We start from the raw sequence: 20465 nt of genomic DNA on the forward strand, positions 1-20465 counted from the left end.
CAAAGCCATCCTGTTCAGTCTGAAATACGATCCATGCCTAGTTAATGCTATGAATATGAATCCAACTGCAGTCATAGTTTATTAAATAAAAAAAAAGTAAGTTCTCTAATTCTTTGAATTATAGAGAGTCTACAATAATTTTTTACTAAAGACTTTTTCTAGTTCCATTGACTAACCAAACAATGAGTCACTCATTTGGTACATTTAAAGGAGTTTCATTGGGATATAACTTATGAACCGTACAGTTAATTATTCTTTGGTGGTAGAGGTTGAATGTTGGGCTTTGCATGTCCTGAGCATGTGCTCAGCACTTGCTCTCACTTCGGGGTACATTCCAGCCTCAACTTAGCCTTTTGCAGGCAGGTTTTTGGGGGATTCAATTGTGAATTTTTTTCTTTTTTGAGACAGTGCCTTGTTATGGTATTTAAGCTGGCCTCAATTTCTTGATCATCATTCTTAGTCTTCTGTGTGTTAGATTAATAGGTGTGTGTTACCTGACTTTAATTTTTAAGCTGCAATAATGTGTGTGCATACACATGTGTATGTCTATGTGTATGTGACATTTACCCATTGCAACAATGCATTTTATATTAACAATGTTGTATGGCTATCACTATTTCCAAAACTTTCACAGTATGCTGAGTAAGAAAGTCTATGACTATTAAATAGTAATTCTGCATTCATCTTTTCTGCTTCTGAATTTATCTATTCTAGATATGTCATATAAAGTAGATTATATAATGGTGTTCTCCTTTTTCTGGCTTAATTCACTGGCATATTTTCAAAGCTTATGTGTCAGATTTTTGTTTTTTATACTATTTCATTGTATAATATACCACATTTTGTTTTCTTAGTCATATGTTGATAGACACTAGTTATTTATACCTTTTGGCTACCATAAACCGTGTTGGGATGAACAGTGGTTAATGCTACAATAGCTATACAAGTATCTGGAGTTTCTGCTTTCATTTTGGGGGGATAGATATTTACCCTCCCTCCCCCAAAGCAGAATTGCTGGGTCATTGTCATCTGGTTGTTCTTCATTTATCTTTTAAAAGAAATGTACTGCATGTATGTATGTGGTGGGTGTGCATGTACCATGGCATCTGTATGTAGGTCAAAGGACAACTTGTGGGAATCTGTTTTGTTTGACTATCCCAGGGACTGAATGCAGGTCATTAGGTTTGGTAGCAGGTACCATTACCCGTAGAGTCATCTTCCTAAAAATCTTTTTAAGGAATTATTAAACTTTTCCCACAGTATCTGTACCATTCTATTTTATTTTATTAATTTTTTCGTTCTTTATTTATTGTGAGGGTGTGTGTGTGAGTGTGTGCCATTGTGCAAGTGTGGAGGCCAGAGGAGTTACCACATGTAGGACTTCATTCTCTCCTTCTATCATGTGGATCCTGCAGCTTGAACTCAGGTTGTCAGGCTTGGCAGCAAGCTCCCTTACCTACCTACTGGATCATCTTGCCGGCCTCCATTTTATATTTTTTGCTGGCATTGTATGAACTTCTCATTTTTACACCACTTCTTTCTTCCTATTATACTCTTTCTTTGTGTGTGTGTGTTCAAACCTACAACCTCATGTATACCAGACAAATGGCTGTCCTCTGAGTTGTGCTCCAGTCCCTGCCTACCCTTCTTTATAGCCATTCTAGTAGGTATGAAGAGGTTTTCATTGTGGTTTTGACTTGCACGTCTCTAATTGCTAGTAATGCTGAACATTTAACATGACTTGGTTTTATGTATATATATATACACACATATCTATATGAAGGTCAGGAAAGAGGGCAAACACAGTTTTAGGAATGATTTTTAGATTAAACTGCTGTGCATATAGGTATAACAGTAAAATATGCAGAGAAGATAGATTTGGAGACAAATCAAATGATTTCTTTTGGATTCATGTTAAGTTGGAGATACTTATAAAGCTAAGGATGAGACTAGATAATAAGTACACTAGAGGATAAGAAGACCGTAAAACAGCCCTGGCTCTTTCCCAGCACTCAGAGGCCTGATTCAGAAGATGCAGTCAATAAAAGCAGGCTATGAAGAAGCTACCAGCAGGCAGAAAACCATGACAGGGGCTGGAGAGATGGCTCAGAGGTTAAGAGCACTGACTGCTCTTCCTGAAGTCCTGAGTTCAATTCCCAGCAACCACATGGTGGCTCACAACAATCTGTAATGAGATCTGGTGGCCTCTTCCGGTGAGTAGGCATATATGCAGACAGAACACTGTATACATAATAAATAAAAAAAAATTTTTAAAAATAAGAAAACCATGACAGCATAGCAAGACAGCAGGGAGGTTAGCTTTTCTTGCTAAGGTCTAGATATTACAAGTGCCTACTGCATTAACACTGGAGCCCAGGAGACCTTTAACATGAATGGTTGCATTGTGGCTAGATGTGCTGAAACCAGCTCTTTGTGAGCTGAAGCGTGCCGAGGTTTGTAGTACACCAAGGTGAATGCCAGGGCTGGAGAAGCAGCTTAGGTCGTACTTCCTAGTTTAGTTGCTTGGCATTAGTGAAGTCTTCAGTTCCATCCCTAACATTGTGGAAAGCTGGACCTGGTGGAACAATACCTGTTATACTAGAGCTTAGGAATGTGTTTGTCTTTGTGCCGTAGTGCAGGTGTTCCCAAAGGTCAGAAGTGCTGGATGGATCTTCTTGAAGCTGGAGTTACAGGTATCTTTAAGCCACCTAGTCTTGGTACTCGGATTCAAACTCTGGTCCTCTGCAAGAGCAATACTTTCTCTTGATTGCTGAGCCCATTTCCTGTCCCCAATTTTCTGGTTTTAAAATAAAAAACTGAGGCCTATAAAGAAGGAGCTTATGACTTCTTCAGAGCTACTTTACTGATATTTTCCCCATTTTGTATTCTAGAGTGTAGTGTGAGAACTCTGAATCGAGTGCTGCATGATGAAATTCTCAATAAACCCATGGACACCCTTAAACTTGCTATTCCATCAGGGATATATACTCTTCAGAATAATTTACTCTATGTGGCACTGTCAAACCTAGATGCAGCCACTTATCAGGTATCTAAGATACATTTCTAATAGTCTTTTTTAAAAACAAACAAAAATCCCTGCAAGCATTAATAATACTGCTGTTTTCTCTTTTAGGTTACATATCAGTTGAAAATACTTACAACAGCGTTATTTTCTGTGTCTATGCTTGGTAAAAAATTAGGTGTGTACCAGTGGCTCTCCCTAGTAATCCTGATGGCAGGAGTTGCTTTTGTGCAGGTAACTATTCAAGATAAGTATGCTTTTCATTTCTATCACAGCTTGAAAACTTGGTGTATTTTGCATAGGGAATATGGTTCTATTAGCCTGGCGGTGGTGGCGCACGCCCGCCTTTAATCCCAGCACTCGGGAGACAGAGGCAGGCGGATCTCTGTGAGTTCGAGACCAGCCTGGTCTACAAGAGCTTGTTCCAGGACAGGCTCCAAAACCACAGAGAAACCCTGTCTTGAAAAACCAAAAAAAAAAAAAAAAAAAAAAAAAAAAAGAATATGGTTCTATTACTTGTTGAGCAAGTAAATGCTGACAGATTTTTTTTTATGGCTTCCTGTAAGCAAATACTGCATTGAGAGTATGTGGCATAAATAAATAAATGTGCGAATAAATTTTTCGTAGTAAAGAACTGAACAGTTGGGCTGCAGCATATCTTTACTGACGGGGGCTCGCCTTGGTCCTCAGCACCACACAAACACACACATAGTTGTGTTTTGTAACCCTGGCTGGTCTGTAATTTCCTCTGCAGATGACTCTGTCCTCAAACTCTGGTAACTCTGCTGACTGCCTTCTGAGTGTTGAGATTACAGGCATGTGCCACCATGCCTAGCTTTTTTTTTATTACTTTTAAATTTGTTTGCATGTGTCTGTGGGTATACACATATTTGTATAGAGGCCAGAGGAGGACATTGGGTGTCCTCTATCACTTTTTGCCAGTTGCTTTAAGGCAAAGTCTCTCCCTAACCTTTTCATGGGTTGGGTGGAAGCCAACAAGCCCTAGTGATTTTCCTATTTCTGCCTACTTCTGAGCTGGGATTATAGGTATGCCCGGGGTGCATAGACCTAAACTGTGGTCCTTGTTATTACACAGCACACACTCTTAACTGCTGAGCTAGTTCTAAAGATATAGATCTCCATCTTTTAGACTTTAGATTTTTTTATTAACTTTATATGTATGTGTGTAAGCCTGCATGAGTTTATACTGTGTGAATTCAGGAGCCATGAAAGTGAGAAGAATGTGTCAGATCCCCTGGAACTGGAGTTACAAATAGTTGTGAGCTGAAATGTGGATGTTGGGAACCAAGGAACAAGTGCTCTTAACAGCTGTGCTATCTCTCCAGCTCCCCCCTTCCCCTACCCCCTACCCCCGACCCCAAGAAGGTCTCACCATATAGCATTGAGCTCACCACCTTCTCTTTCAGCCTGGAGAGTGCTGGGATTGTAGGTATGAACCAGAACGTTTGAAAAGAGAAAGAAAAAGAAAAATGAAGGAAAAATTCAAGAAAATAAGACTTGACACAATGAAACTCTGTTTCAAAAGCAAAACAAAGCAAAACAAACAAACAAAAAACCCAGCATATGAAAAAAAGAAGCTTAGGTTTTATAAGAACCGTGGAACATCTGAGATCATTGGTGATCCTCTGATCCCTTTAGCATCTACTGTCTTTATCGATACTGTTTTCCTAACTCTCAGAGCTTTCTAATGATTCCCTGTTCTTATTCTTCATGGAGTCATTGTTCCCAACTTTTGTATTCCTTTTTTATTTTGTATGTGTTTATGTGTATGATGTGTGTGTGCGTGTGTGCTTGGGAGTCACATGAGATAGCAGCTACACTATTAGTAGAGACCTAGAGTGTTTCTATCCTCATAGAAAGCTTACTGGGTAGTTACATAGAGCCAAGGGAGAAAGGAGACGGTCTCAAGAGTCAAGGCATTAGTCCATTAGTGTCATGTTGTTGCAGTAAAGGATAACTGAGTAGGAAGTGAGTCTTTCATTGTTAAAAGGTTTTAAGGGGACTGGAGAGATGGCTCAGTGATTAAGAGCACTGACTGCTCTTCCATAGGACCTGGGTTCAATTCTCAACACCCACATGGTGGCTCATAACTGTCTGTGACTATAGTTCCAGGGCACTCAAAAACATTACACAGTCACATACACCGGCAAAATGCCAATGTACATAAAAATGAAAATAAATACTTTTTCCATTTTTTTAATAAAAACATTTACTTTTCATTTATACACCAACCCCAGTCCCCCCTGATGGAGGAAGGTCATTGGTTAAATGAAATGAAACTGCTTGGCCCTCATTGGTTAGAAGATAGGTGGGAGGAATAAACAGAACAGAACGCTGGGAGGAAGAGGAAGTGAGCTCAGACTCCACAGCTCTCCTCTTGGGAGCGGACGCCTCAGAGAAACGCCATGCTCCCCGCTCCAGGGAAGATGCACGCAATGAAGCTCCGACCCAGGATGGACTTAGGCTAGAATCTTCCCGGTAAGCGCACCTAGCTGTGCTACATAGAATATTAGAAATGGGCTAGTCCAGGTGTGAGAGTTAGCCGAGAAGAGGCTAGATAGAAATGGGCCAAGCAGTGATTAAAAGAATACAGTGTCCGTGTAATTATTTCGGGGCATAAGCTAGCCGAGCAGGCGGCCGGGGTGCTGGGAACGCAGCCCTGCCGCCCTTATTACTACACCCCCTTCTTTCCCCTTCTCCTATTTCCCCTCCCCCTCAAATAAACAATTTTTAAAAAGGTGTTTAAGCCTGTGTGGTAACCCATACCTATAATCCCTTCACTTGGGAGCTGAGGCAGGATTGCTGTGAGTTAAAGCTATCCTGGACCATGTAGTATACTCCCCCACCCCCACCTCTCCAAAATTTGTTTAACATTGAAAAGTCTCTGGTAACGATGAAAAGGAAAAAAAACCAGTGGAGTTTTATTTTATCCATAAAGAAGAAGATTGTGTCATTTATTGGAAAGTGTAGAACTGGAGATTATTGTATTAAACAAATTAGGGTAGACTCAAATAATGCATTTTTAAATTTGAAAAAAATCTAGATTAAGGGCTGTGCCTGGTGGTGCACACCTTTAACCCTGGTACTAGGGAGGCAGAAGCAGATGGATCCCTGAATTTGAGGCCAGTGTGGGCTACAGAGTGAGTTTGAGGACACTCAAGGATATGTAGAGAAACTCAGTCTTGAAAATCCAAAAAAAAGAGAGAGAAGGAAAAATCTAGATTTATAAAATGATATGAAAATAGAAAGGGGCTAGTTTGAAAAAGACAGTAGGTACCCACAGAGAATGGGTAGCAGTAGTTAAAAGATGTCAATTAATATACCATGTCATTAACATCAAGATCATGTGGGTACCAGGCCTGGTGTAGTAACTTTACAGTCTTTCATTTTCTGATGGACTATATTTTCCTTGCGGAGTTTTTGGTTCCCTCCCTACCAAGCTTTCTTTCTACTGTGCCTGATTTAGCTATCCTCTTCCATTGTAAGTGCTTTTGCTGGTGCAGCACCATGGTGTACTTGTGGAAGTCAGGGGACAACTTGTGAGAGTTGCTTCTCTCCATCCACCATGTAGATCCGGAAGCTCGGACTCAGGTTGTCAATCATGGCTGCAATGTCACTGCCCTCTTTAGTGTTGTTTTTATTTTTATTCAGTGGCCTTCAGATTCTCAAGAGGTGAATTCTAAGGAAATTTCAACGGGCTCGCAGTTTGTAGGCCTCATGGCAGTTCTCACAGCATGTTTTTCAAGTGGCTTTGCTGGAGTTTACTTTGAGAAAATCTTAAAAGAAACAAAACAATCAGTATGGATAAGAAACATTCAACTTGGTAAGTTTTAAAGAGTTTCTAATAATATGTAAACTGGGCGGTGGTGGCGTGCACCTTTAATTCCAGCACTTGGGAAGCAGAGGTTGATGGATCTCTGTGAGTTTGAGGCCATCCTGATCTACAAGAGCTGGTTCCAGGACAGGCACTAAAGCTACAGAGAAATCCTGTCTCGAAAAACAGACAAACAAACAAACAAGGCTTTCTAATATGTATTTATTATTGATTAATTATTCATTTATTTTTCATACTGACCACAGTTTTCCCTACCTCCTCTCTTCCTTTCCCTCCCTCCCCATTTACCCACCCCCTCCACTTCTCATCTCCGTACAGAAAAGGGTAGGACTCCCATGGGCATCAACAAAGCATGGCACACCAAGTTGAGGCAGGACCAAGATCCTCTCCTGAATCAAGGATGGGTGAGGCACCCTAGCATGGGGAATAGTTTCCCAAAAGCCAGTTCAAATGCCAGGGACAGGTACTGATCCCACTGCTTGGAGCCCGACAAACAGACCAAGCTACACAACTGTCATACATATGCAGAGGCCGGGTCAGTCCCATGCAGGCTCCCTAGCTGTTGGTCTAGAGTTGATGAACTCCCAGGAGCTCAGGTCAGCTGTCTTTGTGGGTTCTCCCATCATGACCTTGACCCCCCCTTTACCCCTCCAACTCTCACAATCCCTCCTCCCTCGCTTCAACAGGATTCCTGGACCTCTGCCCAGTGCTTGGCTGGGAATCTCTGCATCTGCTTACATCAGTTATTGGATGAAGGTTCTCTGCTGACAATTAGGGTAGTCATCAATCTGATTACAGGAGAAGGCCAGTTCAGGCACCCTCTCCACTATTGCTAGGGGTCTAAGCTGAGGTAATAATCCTTGTGGATTCCTAGGAGTTTCCCTGGCACCAGGTTTCTCCCTAACCCAGAAATGGCCCCCTATCAAGACATTTCTTTCATTAATCTTTCTTTCCATCCCTCCCCCAAGCTGCCCAACCCAATCTTTTGTGTTGCAACACCCCCCTTCTTCACGCTACCCCTAGTTTGCCCAAGAGATCTTTTCCATTTCCCATTCCCAGGGAAGTCCATGCCTCCCTCTTTGGGTCTTCCTTGTTATTTATCCTCCCTGGAGCTATGAATAATAGTCTGGTTATCCTTTATACTTAATATCCACGTATGAGCGGATACATACCATGTTTGTCTTCTGGGTCTGAGTTATCTCATGCAGTATGATTGTTTATAGTTCTATCCATTTGCCTACAAATTTCATGAGGTCATTGTCTTGTATAGCTGAGTAATACTCCATTGTGTAAATGTATCACATTTTCTTTATCCATTCTTTAGTTGAGTGGCGTCTAGGTTGTTTCCACGTTCTGGCTATTACAAATAATACTGCTATGAATATAGTTGAGTAAGTGTCCTTGTGGTATGACTGAGCAGCCTTTGCGTATATACCCAAGATTGGTATAGCTGGATCTTGAGGTAGATTGAGTCCCAATTTTCTAAGAAAGTGCTATAATGATTTCCAAAGTGACTGTGCAAGTTTGCACTTCCACCAGCTTTGAAAGAGTGTTCCTCTTGCTTCACATCCTCTCCAACATAGGCTGCCATTAGTGGTTTTGATCCTAACCATTCTGACAGGTATAAGATGATATCTCAGACTTGTTTTGATTTGCATTTCCCTGATGGTTAAGGATGCTGAACAGTTGTTTTCTTGGCCATTTGAGATTCTTTATTCAGAATTCTCTTTAAATCTGTACCCCATTTTTTTTAATTGGATCATTTGGTATTTTAATATCTAGTTTCTTGAGTTCTTTATATATTTTGGAGATCAGCCCTCTGTCTGATGTGGGGGTTGGTGAAGATCTTTCCTCATTCAGTAGGCTACCGTTTTGTTTTACTGGCAGTGTCTTTTACCTTACAGAAGCTTTTTAGTTTCAGACGATCCCATTTATTAATTGTCAATCTCAGTGTCTAGGCTACTGGTGTTACTCTGATATGTATTTCTAAATAACTGCATCAGTCATGTCTGGTGCTGCACACCTCTAATCCCAGCTCTCAGGAGGCTGAGGCAGTATCAGCATGAGTTTGAAACCAAGCAGGTTACATAAGGAGACCCTATCTTAAAAAGAAACTGGACAAAGATTTATGTTCTTACATTTGTAGATTTCCCTAAGTCTTTAAGTGCATGGGTTCTGAATGCAAAGGTGCTGTTGTTACAAAGAACTGGTCATGGCCTTGCCCTTAGAGAATTGTATTTGAAATCAATGGCTTCCTTGTAATATGGAAAAGTAGGTTGATTCTCAGGGTGTAGCTTGCTCCTGCCCTCAGTTTTGGAGTCCTGGTGTGTTTATCCTTACTGCTTCTTCCTTTGTGAAGACACTACAAATAACTTACATATTTTACTCCTAAAATGGAAGGTGTTGGACATGAAATGATTTTCATCTCTTTTAAAGACATCACATGATGTTTTATTTCGGTGTAATGTTTTGACTTTTTACTGTAACCTTTTTCTTAAGTGATGGCAAATAACTTAGAAGAAGAAAAAAAAACCAATCAACTAAACCAAAAAACTTCCTTTATTGTAGTAATTCCCTTTGAACATATGCTTAAATTATTTATGATACTGTTATTAAATTCTTGAGTAAGGATTTGGACATTAATTTTATCCTGGTTTATATCTTGGATAGCTACATATAAAATTGTATATATAAGAGTGGCTTATTTGTACATCAGAATGTTCTATTGTATGTCTCTTTCCTTTGTCACCCCAAAGTTTGGGCATTTGAGAAATAAACACCCAAACGTGTTTTCTGTTAAGTTGATGTCTCTTGATCTTAGACATATAGGCCTCTCTAAGTCCTATACAGTAAGTTGTGCTTTTTAATAGCCTAGGATTTCACGTCAACACTTCCAAGTTTGAGTAAAGTCCATAATTCCAGTCATTTTCAAGTAAATATGGTCATAAAAACCCCAAACTTAATTTTGTCACAATTTCTAGACTATTTTAGAAAGCTATCTCTCCTCTGATAACATTGAATGTAAGTTTTTTTATTTTTATTTATTTATTTGGTTTTTTGGGACAGGGTTTCTCTGTAGCTTTGGAGCCTGTCCTGAAACTAGCTCTTGTAGACCAGGATGGCCTCAAACTCACAGAGATCTGCCTGTCTCTGCTTCCCAAGTGATGGGATTAAAGACGTGCGCTACCATTGCCCGGCTAAACCTTGAATTTTCTTTTTTTTAAGAAAATATTTATTTATTTATTATGTGTACAATATTCTGTCTGTGTGTATGCCTGCAGACCAGAAGAGGGCAGCAGACCTCATTACATATGGTTGTGAGCCACAATGTGGTTGCTGGGAACTGAACTCAGGACCTTTGAAAGAGTCGGCAATGATCTTAACTGCTGAGCCACCTCTCCAGCCCAAATGTAAATACTTTTAAAGCAAAATTTAATTGTTCTGCTTGTCCAAAAGACAAATTCACAGGCTTGAAAATATCAAGCAGTTTGATTTGTCATTTCATAAAGAGTGGTTAAAAACCTTGGTTCTGAAGTTACAGTGCTCAAATCTGGAGTTCATCAGTTATCCATGTGCCCTCCAGAAAGTTACTCAACTTTTTGTGCTTCATTTTTCTCATCTGTAAAATGTAGTTCTTAGTTTTCATACCTCCCTCATATGTTGCTATGAGGGTTAAATCCAAGAATTCATATATTTAGAGTAAGTATCTTATATATGCGTACTATATATGTAGTCATATACATCTGCAAAAAGAAAAGAAGAAGTAGTCAAGGTCTCTGGGTTGCCTTAAAGTGTGTTGAATTGTGTGATGAAAGACATGTCAGAATTTATATTAGGGTGTTTTTTGATATCTTATTCTTTATTTTGCTATGATAGCACAACACTCATGAAAAAAAAAAAGGTAAGCCAAACTGGGTTTAGAAAGAATATTTGTAAGTCAGGATCATAAAATAAAAATTTGAAACTGTAATATTTCAATAAGGAAAGACTGACAAATAAATGTCAGCCAACAAGTAGAAAACAAAAACCTTACCTGTGCCTGCTAAGATGTTTGAATAAGAATTTATCCTCTATAAAAAAACATAGATGCCAAAGCAATTACTTTTAGCAATGGTTACAAATGTAACAAACAAACAGAAAAACTGGTTGAATGAATAATCATTTTGGTTAGATAGCATAGTTGAGGTTATGCTTTGGAAGATAGAAAATGTGAAGTAAAAGAAGATCCAGAGCCACACTGCCTGAATTCAACAACTATTGAGTCCATTCTCTTGTGTGAGCCTGGGCAAGTTTCTTCATCAATAAGATGAGCTTACAAGTGTCTCCTTTAGAGATTTGTAGTATGTTAGTGTCCGTAAAGCATTTGGAACAAGTGTTACATACATATCTGATAATATTATTAGACAGTAGACTATATAGCCACTATAAGAATGTAGTACGTCTATTTATATATACTGACGTTATACATATCCTTGTATGCTGTTAGACAACTTTCTGTCACCGTAACAAATACCGAAGATAGGTTAGTTTATAAAGAGATAAAGTTTGCTTTGTCTTAAAATTTGGGGACTTCCAGCTGTTGGTCCATTGACTTTGGGTCTGTGGCAAGGCAGGACATTATATCAGGATGTGTAAGACAGAATAAGCTATATATTTCATGGTGGCCAAGAAATAAAGATAGAGGGGAAGAGACTAGGGGACCCACAGTCCTGATCATGGGTATGCCTCCAATGACCTAATAGGGAGAAAAAAAGAAAAAAACAATTCTTTGACACGTGGAATCTTGGGGGGCTTTTGAGCTCCAACAAGTACTTTGTTGGTTTAGTATTTGTGAAATTTTAATTTTATAAATTAAAATTTAAAATGCCTTTGGGCATATTTTTAAAGTCACATGCCATGCTTAATTTTATACTCAAAATGAGACACATTAAAAGATTAGAGCTTCAGGGCGGTGGTGGCACATGCCTTTAATTCCAGCACTTGGAAGGCAGTGGTAGGCGAATCTCTGTGAGTTTGAAGCCAGCCTGGTCTACAAGAGCTAGTTCCAGGACAGGGTCCAAAGCTACAGAGAAACCCTGTCTCAAGAAAAAAAAGTTTAGAGCTTGTAAAAACCATCACCCGTATCCTCTTCTACAGCTGTACTGTAAGATGTGGTCCTTGTAGGTTTCCATAGGCCAACAGTGCTCCAGAAATCTTAGGGTCTGAATTTCACTGAGCCAGTTTTCTTTATCAGTGAGACTTAATAGTAAGTACAGAACCTGATGCTGGCTTTGACCAGTTTTTAGAGCGGAGTATTAGGTAACAAGTATTGTATTTTAAGGATATCTTAACAATAAAGTTTATTATTTCAAAAAATAGTTGCAAATAACATCACACATGGAAAGTAGGCCAAAGACTACGCAACTCAGTGAACTCACAGTTAAAGTAGAGTAGGTATTTGGAACAGAAGCTGTGGTGCTTCACATTGGATTTTACACTTTTACTGTCAAGTGTATATTATTTAAATATATAATTTATTTTTATTTTGTGTTCATTGGTGTTTGCCTGCATGACTGTCTATGTGAGGGTTCAGAAGCCCTAGAACTGGAGTTACTGACCGTTTGTGAGCCACCATGTGGGTGCTGGGAATTGAACCCAGGTCCTCAGAAAGAGCAGCCAGTGCTCTTAAGCACTGAGCCATCTCTCCAGTTCTCAAGTATATTTTTATGTAGTTATGCACTTACTCACTACTAAAATAAAATAAACAAATTAATCTATGACAAAATTAGAGCTAGAAAAACATTTAGCTTTATGTCCTCTTTCATAACTCGTATTCATTGCTTCATTCATTAAAACTTATGTATGAGCTTTCACATATATAATTATGCATTGTCTCATAAAAATGTGGTCATAGCAATAGGAAAAGTCAAGATACAATGAAATGGGGGCTGGGGAGATGGCTCAGAGGTTAAGATCACTGGCTGCTCTTCCAGAGGTCCAGAGTTCAATTCCCAGCAACCACATGGTAGCTCACAACCGTCTATAATGAGATTTGGTGCCTTGTATAGGAATGTAGGCATATATCCCAGAATACTATATACATAATAAATGAATTTTAGAAAAAAGATACAATGAAATGCTAAAAGCAGGCATTTTACGAATATTTGAATGAATCAGCAATCTAATGCTGTAAGGCTGTTAAATTATTTTTTAAAATAGTCTTATGTCTCTTTGCTTATGTATTTGTTTTGTAGTCATCATATAGTAATATGTATATTTTTTGTTTATATATAAATCAACTGAATTTTTTTCTTTTGTTTTTTCAAGACAGGGTTTCTCTGTGTAGCCCTGGCTGTCTTGGAACTAGCTCTTTAGACCAGGCTGGCCTCGAACTCAAAGAGATAGGCCTGCCTCTGCCTGATTGAGTGAAATGTTTTTAAAGTATTCAAAGTTGCCAGGTAGTGGTGGCACACGCCTTTAATCCTAGCACTTAGGAGGCAGAGGCAGGCAGATCTCTGAGTTTGAGGGCAGCCTGGTCTAGAGAGCTAGTTTCAATACAGCCAGGGCTACACAGAGAAACCCTGTCTTGAAAAAATAAAAAGAAAATTCAAATGTCATCAAAAAGAAATACTTAAGTTTTACCCCAGTACCTGGGAGACTGAGGCAAAAGGAGCAAGAGTTTATGCTGCCTGCTGAGCCTCAGGTCAGCCTAGGATGCAAACCAGTAACCTGCCAACTGGAGCAGGGGGAGGAGAAGGACTGTCAACAGGAAGAAATTTCTTCAGAAAACCTGCCATATGACCTTTGCTTTACTTTCTTTTAGGTTTCTTTGGAAGTATATTTGGATTAATGGGTGTATACATTTATGATGGAGAATTGGTATCCAAGAATGGATTTTTCCAGGGATATAATCAACTGACGTGGATAGTTGTTGTTCTGCAGGTAAAGAATATGTCTTTTGTTGTTGTTGTTTTTGGTTTTTTGTTTTTCAAGACAAGGTTTCTCTGTAGCTTTGGAGCCTGTCCTGGAACTAGCTCTTGTAGACCAGGCTGGCCTTGAACTCACAGAGATCCGCCTGCCTCTGCCTCCCAAGTGCTGGGATTAAAGGGGTGCACCACCATGCCTGGCAAGCATATGTCTTTTATTTAATGCTACTGAATATTGCTTCAGGACAGAGAATTAAAGTGGGTACTAGTGTTGGTATTTAAGGGGTAAGGAAGGTCCTTCCTATTTTCATCATATCTGCTTTGTTCAGAGAAGTTAAAATATAACTGTTCTTAATGCCCTCATGGATGCTGATTTTCAAAAGAGGTCATGAATAAAACTCCATGGTATTTAAGTTCAGTGCCATGAAATGCAAATATTAGTGTTGTTGTTGTCACTTTTAGATTTATTTACTTTTATGTGTATCAGTGTGTTGTCTACATGTATGTATATTCACCAAACGTGTTTTATGCCCATGCTAGTTAAAAGAGCGATCAGAAACTAGACCCTCTAAATGTGGGTGACAGTTGCATGGCCGAGGAAGACTGTGGGGCCACTGACACTGGCACAAGGACTTATTCCTACTACTTGTACTGGCTTTTTGAAAATCCATTCTGTTTGGATGGATACCTTGCTCAGCCTAGGTGTAGTAAGGAGGGCCTTGAACCTTCCCCAAAGCATTGTGCCTTATCCTCTCTGAGAAGTAGATGGAGGAGGGAAGGTGGAGGGAATGAGAAGAGGAGAGGGAGTGGGAACTGGGATTGGTATGTATAATGAAAAGACAGTTTGTTTTCTTTTTTAAAAAAATAAAATGAGAATCAATGTAAATTAAACAACTAAAAGGGAGTGTAGGGAAGAGAGGGTCAGATCCCCTGGAACTAGAGTTTCAAATGGTTGTGTGCCACTAAAGTGAGTGCTGGTAGCCAAACGCATGTCCTCTGGAAGAGCAACCAGGGCTCTTAATCTCTGAGTCATCTTTCAAGCTCCATGAAAATGTTAAGTTTTATAATTAAATAGTTATGTGACATAGTGGTGGGCACTTTTAATTCCAGCACCCTGGAGGCAGACATCTATGAGTTCAAGGCCAGCCTGGTCTACATAGCAAACTCCAGGATAGTTAAAGCTAAGAGTAAATATAACTTTGAATTTTTCTGCTGCAATTATCATTGCATAGAAAAACTGTGGTCAGTCCTTTAAAGATGGAAGATGCTGCTTGAGATAATTGTGAAAGTTCATAAACTTCATTTCGTATTTACATGTTAGAACGTTTTTGCCAAATATCTTCAGTGTGAATATGACTTTGTTTAGGAATTGAATAATTTCATCTCCCAAAGTACATCTTGACATTCTGGAAAATATAAAAATGAAGGGAGAACTTGTTTTCCTCAATGCCTACTTTTCTAGACCTGGAAAGTAGAGAAGGGTCAAAGGGTAGTGCTGTTTCAAAAGTAGGAAATGGGGGAATGGAGGTGGCACATGCCTTTAATCCCAGCACTCAGGAAGCAGAGGCAAGTGGATCTCTGTGAGTTCAGGTCCAGCCTTGTCTAGAATTCCAAGATAGCCAGGGCTACACAGAGAAACCCAGTCTAAAAAAAAAAAAAAAGTAAAAAGGGTGTTTTCATTTTTATAAAAGAAATAAAGGATACAGAAGAAAAATTTAGAGAAAATTGAAAGTGGAGGTATGGTAAGCATAGAGAACTTATATGTGATGTTTTTAATCCAGTTACGAGGAACCTGTCCTTTAAAAGAGGACTAAAGGATAAGAGGGTTTTTTTTTTTAAGTTTAAAAAAAATATATTTAGCACCAGGCAGTGATGGCACATGCCTTTAATCCCAGCACTAGGGAGGTAGAGGCAGGCGGAGTTCTGTGAGTTTGAGGCCAGCCTGGTCTACCAAGTAAGTCCCAGAATAGCCAGGACTGTTACACAGAAAAGCCCTATCTCGAAAAAACCAATGTGTGTGTGTGTATGTGTGTGTATGTAGCTTGTATTGAACCCAGTGCCCTCATACCTTCTAGGCAAGTACTTTACTACTGAGCTACCTGTTACTTATTAAGTTTGTTTTTTTGGTTTTTTTTTTAAAAAAAACTTGTTTAATTTTATGTCTTTGTGTGTATCTGAGTGTATGTTGTCCATCATGTACATGTAATGCATGCAGTGGTCAGAAGAGGCGTCAGAACCTCTGGAACTGGAGTTACAGATGGTTGTAAACTGCCTGATATGGGTGCTGGGAACTAGACCCAGATCTTCTTCAAGAACAGCAAGCACCCTTAACCCAGCCATCTCTCCAGCTTCTCCCATCTCCCATTTGTAGGTGGACACAATCTAGAATTTGAGAATGATTTGGTAGAAGGTTCTTTATATGCTGTGGGGATAGCTCAGTGGTAGAGAATTTACCTACCATGTGATAGGTTGGGGGTTCAGTCTCCAGCACTGCAAAAAAACAAACCAAACTGTACACCTTGACAGCAATAAGAGGTAGATTAGAACGGGAGAGAAGCTGGGCAGTGGTGGTGCACGCCTTTAATTCCAATATTCAGGAAGCAGAGGTAGGGGGACCTCTGTCGAGTTCAAGGCCAGACTGGTCTACACTAATTTCCAGGACAGCCAGGACTGTTTCACAGAGAAACCCTGTCTCGAAAAACAAAAACAAAACAAACAAAAATAGAATGGAGAGAAAATTAAAGAAGGCAAAGAGAAGACTGCTGGAAAGATAGTAAAAAAGGGTTTTTATGCAGATGTAAACCTCGTGTGCACTTGTCCTTCAGCTGTCCAGACAAGTGTTTAGCTACTGAATTTGGTGAAAATAGACTTTCTGTAACTGACCGAATTCTATTTGATGGTTACGTTGAGGACTATGAAACAAAACTGGGGGCTGGAGAGATGGCTCAGTGGTTAAGGGCTTTGCCTGCTCTTCCAAAGGTCCTGAGTTCAATTCCCAGCAACCACATGTGCTCACAACCATCTGTAATGAGATGTGGTGCCCTCTTCTGGCCTGCAGGGATACACACAGACAGAACACTGAATACATAATAAATAAAATTTTAAAAAAAGAAACAAAACTGTGAGTCTGTTGTTTTTATGTTAATATGAATCATTTGCTAGGATATAATTAGATTTATAGAACAAGCCTTAAACCTTCCCCGAGAAATGAAATTGTTGTGAAAAGCAGTTTTGTGTTCATTTAAAAATTATTCTCTTAAAACTTTTACAGGCACTTGGAGGCCTTGTAATAGCTGCTGTCATTAAGTATGCAGATAATATTTTAAAAGGATTTGCGACCTCCTTATCCATAATATTATCAACAATTATATCCTATTTTTGGTTGCAAGATTTTGTGCCAACCAGGTAAATACTCTTTTCTATTTATTTTTTTTTCTTTTTATTTTTACTCTTTCCTGTATGTCTTATTTTGTTGTTAGTATTACCATGATTCCATTTAGGTTTAATTATTTATATAATTTTCCAAAAGTTTAATAAATGGCCACTCTATGCCTGCAATCACTCTGTTGGATTCTGGAAAAAAGAAACATATGAATGAGGTGGTTATGTTCAAGAAAGTCACAGTGACTAGAAAGCCAAGCACAAGACAAATTATGAGTGTCAACAGAAGTATGTATACAACTCATTAAAGAAGGGGCTCAAATCATTGGAATAATCATATTATGATAGGTTTTCTGTTTATAAACAACAAAGAGTACATAACTGATCAGAGTAACAAATATTCAAACAGTGTAGTGATTAATCACAATGCTATAAGCATTAGAGTAGCTCACTCTAGAGGAGTCTTGGACAGTAGACCCGAAGCATTGTCAATAAACACTTGTTAACAGAAAGGAAATTGTGACTGAGAGACTAGTGTCTACCGTGACGGTGTCATGGAAAAATACATGGAGTTATGGGCCACATTTCTAGAATGGATGGGAAGAGTGTGGAGGATGTTGTTGTTTGGAATACCCTGGCACATAGGAACTTTGAGGCTAGCTTGGGCTACATAGTGAAACCCTGTAACAAATAGAGCAAAACAAAGCTTCTGTTTTTATAGGAAGGGTAACGATGCTGACTCTTGTCCTTTTGGTTTTCTTTCTTTTCTTTTTTTGACTTTGAACCATTAATAGAAATCTTTTTTTTTTATTTTATGTACATTATCTTTTGCCTACATGTTTAGTTCCAGATCCCTTGGAACTAAAGTTATAAGCAATTGTGAGCTGCCCTGTGGGTGCTGGGAATGGAACCCTGGTCCTCTGGAAGAGCACCCAGTGCTCTTAACCACTGAGCCATCTCTCCTGCCCCCCATTAATAGAAATTTTAAAGCCAAAACTAATCCATGCTTCTGGCAGCTTAAAAAAATGTATATATAACAAGTTATGATTGCTAGTGGGGGTTATATCCAGTTTCTATGAAGTAGATTGTATCTCTACATACATAGAATCAAGAGGAAAACGTGATTCTGATTTCCTTCTTGTTAAACACCCTGTAAATATTCGTCCTGAGCTTTGGCTATTATTACCTTGGATTCTGGACTGAATTTACCTAAGTTTTGTATACAAGAATGAACTTTTCCTTCTACTCTTTGTTTTTTAAGCTCTGGGCGTTTTCTTCCTGAACGAATCCCATACAGAATATACATTAGGTGAGGCACTGCACTCTTTTCAGTGCAGTGGATGAGAGTGCAGGCTTAAAACCTGCGTCTGCACTCCGTCCTACCTCCTACATATTTGGGACTTTTGGGCAAGTTTTTCAAGTCCTTTAAAAGCCCTTTCCCCAAAGGTACAAAGTACTTAGCCAAGCACCTGGAATACAGAATGTACTCAACATTTATTGCTGTTACTGGAATATATTTCTTTCCAAAATTGCAATTGTTTTTATATTACATATATAGAAAGAACTTAATTTGCTTTTAATCTAACTTGATCTTTTTCTTTTTCTTCAACCTATTTATAGTGTCTTTTTCCTTGGAGCCATCCTTGTAATAGCAGCTACTTTCTTATACGGTTATGATCCCAAACCTGCAGGAAATCCTACTAAAGCATAATCATGTACTATCTTGAGCTGGTTTTTCACAACGGTGCCCTAGGAATCTCAACATTAATCGTGCACAGAGGACTTCAGCAGATTCTGTGAAGATATCATCATGCAAGTCTGATCATACTGTTCAAATGATTTGAAAATGTGTAGACTTCAGGATGAAATGTGTACATCATCTGGAAACCCAAACTTGGAAGTGTGTCCAGGGAGTAGGGTTAGAGGGATACTGGGAGGGGCCTGAAGTCTGAGCTCATAACGACTCCACCCTTTTGGTTGCTGCAGAACTGTCCAGTGCAGCCTTTGGAAGAGCACACAAATACAAAAACCAATGTTTGCAAGGTAGATCTACTTAGTCTTATCACATGTTTTTAATCTTACTTTTTCTGTACAGATATATCAAATTACATGGACTATTCAAAGTTAGAAAATTATAACTGCCTATAAAGCTGTGAACAAACAATATAATTTAAAACCATTTTCATGTATCTGGGATTTTTATATTCATAGAAGATTGCTAAGCAAATGATTGCTAAATGTTATTTGTTAAATTACATAAAACTTGATAAAGTAGTAGTCTGGGTTTGATTCATATTTAAATTTAGTGTAGAGAGAATCTATTTCTCCCTTTGTATCTTAGACCATTTATTGCTTTGAGACAGCTGAATGCAGTTTGGTTCTTTATATGCTGGAGTAGCCAGTGACTTTGACACTAATGAAGTTTTACCTATCATTTTCCAGTTGTATTTCTTTTCCATATTTAAGAGAAATTCTTAGTATCACCTTAAATTGAATTTGTGTGTGTTGCCGTTAAATTTTTAATGAATTTAAAGGGATTAAATGCTCATTTAATAATTGAAAATAAAATAACAATTACTGTCTTATCCCCATGTGGAGAAATCTGAACTATGAAGTATATACTGTATATAGTTTTGAAATGGAGAATTTTCTTGTTATTCTTCAGTAAGAATTTCTTTCAATCTGTCACTATTGACAGAAGCAACAATCAAAAAAGTAGTATTAGTCATATTAGTGAACCAAGAACAAACTGACTTTCTTACAGACATTTCCTACTGTCATTTTTTTGTTTGTTTGTTTGTTTTTTGTGTTTTGTTTTTCGAGACAGGGTTTCTCTGTGGTTTTGGAGCCTGTCCTGGAACTAGCTCTGGTAGACCAGGCTGGTCTCGAACTCACAGAGATCCACCTGCCTCTGCCTCCCGAGTGCTGGTATTAAAGGCATGCGCCACCACCGCCCGGCTCCTACTGTCATTTTTATTGTTGTTGTTACTTAAGGCAGGGTCTCATTATGTAGACCAGGCTGGCCTCAAACTCACAGAGATCTACCAGCAGCTCTGTCTCCCAAGTGCTGGGATTAAGGGTCTGGGTCACCCTGCCCATCTCGCTACAGTATTTTAAGTAGCACTATAATTTAAATTCAAAGGCTATTTAGAAATTTTTAAGTCTTAAGAGCCCACCATCCCTAGGAATAACATGATCATGTGTCTGGAAGAGATGGCGGCATTCTGAGTTCCCTCACTCTGTCCCCATGAGTGATGCTGGGAAGGAGCAACCGTTTGCTCTAAAATAGTACATTTTGTTT

The 20465-nt window shown here is 38.9% G+C and overlaps 1 protein-coding gene across 3 annotated transcripts in view; it reads left to right on the plus strand.

Moving 5' to 3' along the window:
- The window catches only part of Slc35a3 (solute carrier family 35 member A3), a 42801-nt gene extending 23052 nt beyond the window's left edge, over positions 1–19749 (plus strand). For all 3 annotated transcript variants that reach the window (XM_041654900.1, XM_041654893.1, XM_041654906.1), the window contains exons 3-8: positions 2892–3046; positions 3134–3256; positions 6695–6866; positions 13681–13799; positions 17055–17188; positions 18785–19749. In XM_041654900.1, coding sequence (XP_041510834.1) covers positions 2892–3046; positions 3134–3256; positions 6695–6866; positions 13681–13799; positions 17055–17188; positions 18785–18875 — 794 coding nt within the window. In that variant the 3' untranslated portion in view covers positions 18876–19749. The remainder of the gene's footprint in view (positions 1–2891; positions 3047–3133; positions 3257–6694; positions 6867–13680; positions 13800–17054; positions 17189–18784) is intronic.
- Positions 19750–20465: the final 716 nt, after the last annotated feature.

The sequence above is a fragment of the Microtus oregoni genome, unplaced genomic scaffold (genome assembly GCF_018167655.1).
Source record: "Microtus oregoni isolate MIOR12 unplaced genomic scaffold, Mior012 000000F_ref0000247, whole genome shotgun sequence".
Lineage (NCBI taxonomy): Eukaryota > Metazoa > Chordata > Mammalia > Rodentia > Cricetidae > Microtus > Microtus oregoni.